Below are 10,294 nucleotides of genomic sequence, written 5' to 3' on the forward strand. Positions count from 1 at the left end.
CACCCCTAATCATATCAACTGTCTTCTGTAACAGTTTCACATCTTCTTCCAACTTGCTGGAACACTCTGTAAATTCATTCATCTTCCTGTATGATTATGTCAATGGCCTTTCTTCAAATACAATCTCTACCCACACGTTTCTTATTTTTCCTTCTACTTCGTCCAGCCAAACAAAATACTCACAATGATGTTCAGCACTCTGAAGATTAGACACAACAATCCAAGGAGGGGTGAAGAACGAAACAAACGGATAATGCCAGTAACAAGAAGAAAGGCAATTTCGAAACCTACCTCCTACAGAGGACATCGCAGAAATAATCTGTCTGGATTCCACTGTGTTCCAGACTTGAGTACCACAGCTTCAAATCCATGCAAATACTTGCCGTTGTTGTACTCAAACTTCTTATTCTTCTTCTTGTTCCTCAATAACGAAGACCCGCCACCAACAGTGCTGTCACAATTTAGGGATAAAGAGCTTGATTTTTCCTTGAGTGAGGCCATGTTCTTAGTTATTGGTTAAGGTGTTAGGGTTTCAACACAGAGCTTCTTTCTTCTGAAGATAAAAGAGAACGAAGGTGTTAGGGTTTTAGAGTTAATTTTGCCTAATTAAACATTAAAATAAAATATTTTATCTGAGTTGGCACTAAATGGCCAGCTCACTAACTCTTAACGTGCCAGCAAGGATAAAATAGAGCCATCTGTCCACTCTCACTAACCACACCACACGCTGATGGCTTGAATGGTGATTCTGTCCGCCGGAGTGTATAATTACTGTGCACGCGTGACTCATTAAACGATTCAAGTGTATTACTGTCCAGCGTATGAACTTTCAGGTGTACTTTTGTCCCTTCTTCCTTAATATTAATTTAAACGGTTCAATCTAGAACCGATAGCGAATTAGTGGTTCTGTGTCTCAACCCGATTGATTTTTGGTCCGGATATGTTAATTATGTATCACATCATCACATGACGCCTATAGGTTGGCCCCTAACCCCTAATATCCAGCCTTATTAAATTCCAGCCCACTATATCTTTATGGGCTTTTGTTGGTCGGCAACCGCCAATGGCCCTCCATAAGACCACAATAACACACTGAGTCGATAAAACGGACAAACTTTATCGGATCAATCATTACCTAATTAAATGCAGCTCAATACCATAAAAGATTAATCTTTGACCTATCGGATTAAGAGATATAGTGAAAAAAAATAAAGTATCGTTTTTGTTTCCAATATTTGGGGTAAGTCTTAAAGTTGTCCTTAACGTTTTAATCGTCCTATTTAAGTTCATAACGTTTCAAAATTGGCTCAATGTTTCCGTTAACAGAATTGACGGCGGGACAAAATTGAGACGATTTTGAAACGTTAAGAACTTAAATAAAACGAAAACGTTAGGGACAAAAATGATAAATAGAAATAAATTTTAATTTTATCCTTTAATAATATCAATTTTTTATTATACATAATATTCAATTATTTTTAATTACATCTAAGTAAATTACACTTAATCACATTACTTTCATTCTAAATAAATTTTTTTATATTTTTATATTAACTTATAACTTTAAGTGTAAAATTATAAAAAAATTATTTAGAATGGAAGTAATGTGATTAAGTGTAATTTAATTAGGTGTGATTAAAATATAATTGAATACTATGAATAATAAAAAATTGATATTATTGAAGGATAAAACTAAAATTTATTTCTATGTATCGTTTTTGTCTCCATCATTTTCATTCTATTTAAGTCATTAACGTTTGAAAATCGTCACAATTTTATCCCGCCGTTAATTCTGTTAACGGATTTCTAGCGGCATAATAACATTGAGTCAATTTTGAAACATTAGGGACTTAAATAGGACAATTGAAACGTTAGGGACAATTTTAAGACTTACCCCAAACGTTAGAGACAAAAACAATATTTTACTAAAAAAAATCATTACCTAATTAAAAAAATAAATTTTATCTTTAAAATTAAGTCTCTTTAAAATTATGACTAAATAAACTAAATCCGATTAATTAAAAAATAATAACGAATTAAATAGATTAATCCACAGATTATAGAAGGCACGTATATTTTTCTTTTACATTGTTTTTTAAAAAAGTAGCCGTATCTCTTCATAAGTCCAAAAAAACCCTATCTTGATTAAAATCTTTTGTTTTGAGTTAAAAATACTTACCGTTTGTTTTCGAGTATACTAGCTAGGCTCTTTGTAACGTGCAAATTAAATTGCTATTATTTTTTTCTTTAGGCTATGTTTGGTTGAAAGAAAAGAAACAGAGAGAAAGAAAATAAAAAGAAAAGAAAAAAAAGGAAAGAAATTGAGTGAATTTTTATATTGTTTAGATATGTTTGGATGGAAGAAAAATAAGAAAGAAATAAATGTTATAAAAAAATAATTTTATTCCTATATTATAAAATATATTAAAAAAGTGAAGGAGTGGTATTAGAAGTAGAGAAAAAAATATTAGTTTTCTCTCCATTTTCTTTTCAATGTTGGAGAAAAAAAAACTGGTGGACCTTATCAATTTTTTTTCATTCATTTTTATTTCTCTCTAATTTTCCTTCTCAACCAAACAAAGGAAAATAATCATTTTTCTTTCTATTTTCTTTTCTCCCTTTTTTTTCTTTCCATTTTTCTCTCAAACAAACAGTCCACATTGTATTTTTCGTTTCTTTCTTTATTTTTTGAGTCAAATAATCTAATTACTATTAAAAACTGTCCATCATGCATGTTATTAATTCATCAATCCCATGGGAAGTTTTTATTTAGCAAAACACTATTAATTCATAAACAAAAACTTAAGTTCGAATCATCACAAAGATGAGAGAGAGAGAGCAAGCTAGTTATTTGGAAAGAGGAGTGCTAGGAGGTAGCAAAATTTATGTTTGTAACTATCAATTGGTCATCAATAGTATTTTTAATGGTGTGAGATTATATCCAATAGTAAAACATCACTCACTTTTATTTTGATGGCTAAATGCTGGCCAAATTATTAAAAAAATGATGGCCTCTAAACTTTTTCATTTGGGGATTTGATTTTGAGCTCTTGGCATGATTTAAAATTTTTTTACATATGGATGATTCTCTTTAATTTTATGGAATAATGACAAGAACCGATGAACCATGATGACTAAATATTTTCCTAAAAATAGCTAGTATAGTTTATAGGTTATAGAGTATAGAGGAGGAACATATAGATGAGTTTAATCCGATAATTAATTCATTGAGTAGGGGCGTTGAGCTGGAAAGTTGCCGCCAGGATGATAATAACAAGCAACAAGGGTGCCTTCATTATTGTGGCAGTCACCTCTTGCGCAACCTAAATAAGTTGATGCACCCCAAACAACTTGAACGTAGCAATGACAACTGGCAGGGTTACCATCAATGCATTTGTTAGATTTGGGGTCATAGTTTCGTCCCTGTGCTACCCATGCCTTCACTGCAGATGCTGCTGAAGCATGATACGGATTATATCCAGAGTTTCGGCCGTAGATACTATTAGAAGAATAATGAGGCGTTGACATTAGTCCTCTACAATTTGCAATATGTTCATTCACAAATTCATGAGCAAGTGATTCTAGTTGTTTGTCCCACTTCAATGGCTTAACTCCAACTTTAGCACGTGTAACATTATGACCTTCAAGATAGTCCTCTGGAAAAGTTTGACTCGGTGAGCACAAAGGAATAATGCTTACTAAACTTATTACTATCATCGAAATCTTCAACAACCTTTTCATTCTCTTAGCTCTAAAGGGAAAAGAAATTCGATGATTGCAAAAATTAAATTGTCATTGTGTTTAGTGTTCGATTCATGGATATATATAATAACCATGCAATGATTTATTGGAGGTTCAAAAGGCCAGTAACAAAATGAAACAATATGTATAAATAATATAATATTTACCAAGAGTCTAAATGTCTAATCAAGTAAAAGTGCAAAATCAATGATAATAACAATGAGACATTTAGTTTTGATTATTTTTCGATGTTTCATAATAGCGATGAGACATTTAGTTTTTTATTCGACTGTATGTACACAAGTTTTCTTTTTTAATGCTTCAAGCTAAGGATCATAGGTTTTATTGAATTATTAAGCTCTTGGCTTGTTCATTTTTTGCTTCTCCAATAATTAAAAATATATATTTATAAATATTATATATATAAAATAATGAGTATTATGTCAAATGAAATAACTTAATTATTAGTATTCCCATTTTAAAAACATAGAACATACTTAAATAGATAGCTATCTTTACAAATACATTTTCATCATCTATTTTCGACTATATACATGGTATATTGTTAATTTGATCATTAAAATTTACTTGCCATTATCTTATTATAATTAAAACAGTTTTTTTAATTTATATAAAAGAGTCCCGCTAGGAAGACAATGAGGTATCTATACAATATGTACAATGAACTGTTTATTTGGTCCAATATGTATTAATAATGTAAATTAAACATCATTATCCCTAATTTTTAGTTGCTTTTTGTGATATTTACCCCCAATTTACTCCAAATTCTTTCACATTAACCATTCATCACCCACCATGACCTACCTTCCAAAAAAACCCCATTGTTCCGCAGAAAAACCACCATTTCTCCGCCGCCCTGCCATGTGCGCAGCAACCTGCGTTCTACCGCTCTGTTTCTGCGCGACGTGTAGCCTCCGTTCCTACCGACCAGAACTGTCGCGCTCCGCCTCCTCGCGCTAATGCCCTCGCTGGAAGAACCTCCATCACTCCTCACGCGGTCGAACATCCGTGGCCTGCAACTGTCAGCGTCGCCGACGTGAGTTGCAGCCCCGAATCCCGTGCTCGCATCATCCCAGCGCTGCTGCCTGAGTCTTGTTGAATTACTCGAAGAATAAACATCCATGAAAACTGAGAAAGTGAACATCCAAAATCATACAAAAACGAACATCCAATGTGAACGTGTATAAATTATAACCAGCAATCATCGTCTACAATTAAGCACCCAAGAATAACCATCCACGTTCACAGAGAAAGTGAACATCCGACGACAAGAAGAAGGCACAAACCGGTTGCAATGGAGGTGCTGAACGTCTGGGTTACTGCGGTGCTGCGAGGTCGACTCACACAATATGCTCGTCCTCCCTACGTACGGTGGCCTGTGTGTACGACGGTGTCAGTCGGAAGAGTGTCGGCGCGATGTCCGACGGCGACTGGTAACCGTGGCGGCACTGTACCGATTTTTGCTTCAAGGAGAGAGTGAGAAAAGAGTTTACACCATATTGAGAGAGAGAAATAATCCCAATTTGATTTAAATTTTAAATGGAAACTACTCAAAATTAATTACTTGCCACCATAACTAACGGGAATAATGATTTAATTCAAATTTTAAATTGAAAACTACTCAAAATTAATTAATTGCCTCTAATTTAATTCTAATTTCAATTTTATTTCATTGTACACATTGTATAGAACATGCATTGGCTTCTTATACTTTTCCTATATAAAATTATAGAATTCTCTCTCACTCTCCTTTTCCTCTTAACTTACTCTTACTCTCTTTTTTTATCTTCCATTCTATTTTATATATCATCTATTATTCTTTTCTATTAACTTAATCTAATATTTTTGTCTATTACATTTTACATATTACCAAATTAAATAATCAATATATAGCATATCTTATTTTATAATTAAAATAAAAAATTCCCAAAATTCATGCATCTTTCTCTTTTACTAATATATATCACCAAATAAAAAAAATATAATATACCATTTAATACCCTAAAAAATAAAAAAATTCAAAATAATAGGCCAAAATTTCAATAATATAAGAACACGTTAACAATGTTAATTGATTGCCAATTTATTTTAATTATAATTATTAAAATCGGACTGATCAATTTGACAAAAAATTCAGTCAATCGAATTTTATATAAGTCTAGTATAATATTTTGATTATTTAAGAAAAAAACTGACATAATTGATTAAAATCAGACAAAATCGATATAAACTAATACAAACTAGTTAAAACTACAAGTCAACAATTAACAGAAAAAAACTCTTCCTAAGTTTAAATTTGAATCTTTTTGCATGTGTAACTTGGCTGTCACTAAACTCTTCTTTAGATTTAAACTTGGGTCCTCTTGCATGTGCAGTTTGACTGCTAGTAGGCTAAGTTACTTTTCATTACATTTGCCTTTTTTTAAAAAAATATATAACATATGCAAAATAAATTATATTTTTAAAATTTATATTTATTAATTATAATTTAAACGGTTCAACTAATAATTTATTAATTAAATTAATAAATTAATAAACTAGTAATTTGATTACCAATTCATCAGTTCTGACAACTACAATCCTAACTAAGCAACCCCTGACCAACCCTGACTAACCACCAACCGATCTATTCCAATTGACTTTCGACCAATCTCTCCCAAACGGCTCCACTCATTAACCCACTAGCCTTATCACATTCAATTGCCTTCAGCCAAAACAAAGAACAATTCATTCAAATAGTCTTTCCATAAAATTCCTTCCTCACCGAAAAGGTATCACTAACTATTCTATATTGAATGTCATGGTAGCTGCCATACCTACTATGGAAGATTAGAAATCGAGTCTTGCAAGTAAACTCAGATTGAGAATTGACATTTTCTTCAACCTCTGAGATCCATAGCCTTTGAAAACTACCATTGCCCTCTCAACTTTTTCTTGTATATGTGTCATTAATAATATATAGCTTATCATCTATATTAAGTTTACATCAAAATCAGTCACTAATATAAAATATACATTGAAAATAAGTTAATATTTGTCTCCATTATATATATATACACAGACATAAATCAAGCTTGATTCAAACTTACTGTTTTTGCTACTTTGTGAAATTAACTTGTTTGTGTAGTGAAAACTCACTTAGTACATAAGGCAAAAAGTCTTTGGAGAGCACACAATCACAGTTTAAACTAAAATAATCATAAAAAGGACTACAAGGCCAACAATCTTAGTAAAATGTGCACTTATATTATTAAATGTAGCGAAGAAAGCAATGAGTTTAATTTGGTTGTATGAGAAAAAATTCTATATTCTTGTTATATTTTAATGATTACAACAATTTAATATATACAAGAAGAAAAAACTATACAACTCATTAAAACAAACAAATCTAGAAAATGAATCTTATCCTAACAAAAAGACGAGTTACCTTATTCTAGAATAATTAGAAAAAAAGCATGAGAAAAAAAATAAATAAAGAAAAAAATTTGAAATTATTCTGATGGTTGATCTTCAGCCCGATTCTATTGGATTAATCATGATGATTGGTTCAATATGTCCTACAAGATGGAAGATGGTATAGATAAAAAATTCTTAACTTGATAAATTAGTGTAGAACAATTTAATTGGGAGAGACTTGGTGAATATAATGGCAAGTTGGCCGGAAGAAGGAATTGGAAGTAACTTCATGAAACCCTCTTTTGTCTTTCGATAGACTAAATGACAATTGACTTCTAAATATTTTGTATGCTCATGAAAAAATGAATTGGCAACTGTATGAAGAGCACTTTAATTGTTGCAGAATAAAACAAAAAGACAGTCACATGAGATATGAAAAAACCGAATAAATTTAATATCCATAAAATTTCAGATCTTATTATCCAAGAAATAAGAGAGTTACCCAAGATCTGGACGACGAGTATCCGAACAACCTACCCAGTCGGAATCACTAAAGCCATAAATTTGAAGAGTTGGATCTTTTGGGAGGAAAAGCCCTTTGCCCGGACTATTCTTAAGGTACCAGAGAACCCGAAGAGCTGCCTTGTAGTGCTTTTAATTTGGAGTCACCATAAACTGACTCAATTGTTAAGTGGCGTAATAAGTGATATCTGACCCTGTGGTGGTTAGATAAATTAAATGACCAACCAAGCGACGATAAACAAACAAATGTTGGAGGAGAGAGCTATTATCCTTAGACAATTTGCTAGTACTGTACGTTGAAATTTCAATAGTCTTGACACCCAAAAGGCCACAGTCAGACAAAAGATCCAAATAGTATTTATGTTGTGATAAAGATATATTAGTACTAGAATAAGCAATTTCAATATTAAGAAGCTAAGTATTTTAGTGTCCCCAAATTTTTTATCTTAAAATGATCATCTAAGGTCTTAGCTTTTTTCATTTTTTTTCATTTTAGATACTGAGTTATCAGTGAGCACAATGTCATCAACATATATCAATAAAATTGTAATTTTTTTGTCTTTAATCTTAATAAAGAAATTATAATCAAATAAGGTTTGTTAATATTCACACGAGATTAATAAAATAGAATGCTTTTCATACCACATTTAACTGGATTGCTAAAGACCATGCAAGACTCTTGGTTCGTTCGACCAAATGAAAAATAGGAGGAAGCTCCATATAAACAACCTCAAAAAAATTGCCAAGCAAAAATTAAAGGCATTGTTGACGTTTAGTTGTTGGCTGGGCCATTTTTGAATATTGAAGTCAGAAGATGAGGAGGAGAGAGAAGAAGAATTTTGAATTATAAAGAACTTATTAGCACACATATATCGAAAATTCTTAAACAATATACTTGAATATCTTCGTGTTACACCCAAATTTGCTGTAAATACAAAAAAATATTTTCTCTAATGCTGCATTTTTTTCTTTTTTTTTCCTTATTTCTTTCTTCCTTTTAGTTGAATGAATGTAAGTTCAGCCTCTTCCAAGTAAATTTATAGCATTATGTGTTTCTTCTTCTTCTTTGTTTAATTTTTTTGTTTTTATTCTTGTTAAGAGAGTAAAACAAGAAAAAACTTGAGAAGGTAAAACAAAAAAAGATGATGATGGTGATGATGATGAAAAAGAAAAAGAAGAAGCAGCAGAAGATGACGAGGAATGAGAGGAAGAGTTTTGAATTATGTAGAACTTATCATCAGTACATATACACCGAAAATTCTTAAACAATACACTTAAATATCTTCGTGTTACACCCAAATTTGCTGCAAATACAGAAAAATATTTCCTTTAATACAGAATTCTTTACATTACATTCAATTCAAACCATCAACGATGAACAACAATTTTCACAAACAAAAACAACATTATTCACCTAGAGAATCATAAACTACTAACGAAAATATTAACTAGAATTGAACAACAAATTTTATGGCAAAAGTTTTGGATTAGGCAACGTTATTAATATGGCAAAAAATTTTTCGATAACGATAACGACGATACATATAAGAAGAAGACGACGATGCTACAACAATGATGATGAAAATGATGGAGGAGAAAGAGGATAAGAAAGAAGGAGAAAAAGGTCCAACAAGAAAATAAAGAGGAGGAGGTGGTGTTAGTGATGATGATAACAAAAGAAAAAAATAACGAAAAAAAAAAGAAAATGAAGTGTCAGAAGATGAAGAAAAAAAAAGAAGAAGAAGAAAAATGTGTAGAACGTGTGAATGTAAATGACTTGTACGTGAAGAATAATTCTTTGTATATTAAGCGCTTTGTAACATGCAAAGTAAATTGCTATTATTTTTTCCTTTAAAATCCACATTGTATTTTTTTTATTATTTGAGTCAAATAATCTAATTACTATTAAAAAGTGTCCATCATGCATGTTCTTAATTCACCAATCCCATGGGAAGTTTTTATTAAGCAAAACACTGTATTAATTCATAAACAACAAAAACTTAAGTTCAAATAATCACTTTTAGTAAGAGAGAGAGAACAACCTAGTTATTTGGAAATTCGATTTAGAGCTTTTGGCATGATTTAAATTTTTTTTACATGAATAATTCTCTTTATTTTTATGGAATAATGTAAAACTTCATTTGTTTTGTAGTTACCAATATAATGACAAGAACCAATGAACCATCATGACTTAATATGTGAATTTTGTTAGGTAGGCAATAATTTTCATAAATAATAAATTTTAAAATTTGTCCAATAAAATAAAAAATACACTATCGTCCTACAAAAATTACAAAAATCATAATTAAAAAAAGAAAATTACCATATGCATAATTGCATTATTTATTAAATTTATTGTTTATTTATACTTTTCATAATATTTTCCTAAAAATAGCTAGTATAGATTATAGAGTATGAATTTGAAATTTACTTTAGAAAGTAAAGTGTGATCTCTCATCATTGATTTTATAGGTCGGACAAAAAATAAATATGAAAGAGAAACTATTCAATGATAAAAAATTATATTTTACTCTCTAAAATAAAATTCAAACTTTAGAGGATCCAAATTCATAGAGTACAGAGGACGAATATATAGATGAGTTTAATCCGATAA

General features: G+C 30.7%; 1 protein-coding gene across 1 annotated transcript; it reads right to left on the reverse strand.

Annotated features, from left to right (window-relative positions):
- Positions 1-3,219: 3,219 nt before the first annotated feature.
- Positions 3,220-4,967, reverse strand: LOC107468449 (pathogenesis-related protein PRB1-3). Its single transcript, XM_021133827.1, has 3 exons — positions 4,958-4,967; positions 4,567-4,890; positions 3,220-3,656 (listed from the first exon to the last, which is right to left on the reverse strand). Exons 1-3 carry the CDS (start codon positions 4,965-4,967, stop codon positions 3,220-3,222), a joined length of 771 nt encoding a protein of 256 aa, XP_020989486.1.
- Positions 4,968-10,294: the final 5,327 nt, after the last annotated feature.

Source organism: Arachis duranensis, chromosome 10, assembly GCF_000817695.3.
Source record: "Arachis duranensis cultivar V14167 chromosome 10, aradu.V14167.gnm2.J7QH, whole genome shotgun sequence".
Classification (NCBI taxonomy): domain Eukaryota; kingdom Viridiplantae; phylum Streptophyta; class Magnoliopsida; order Fabales; family Fabaceae; genus Arachis; species Arachis duranensis.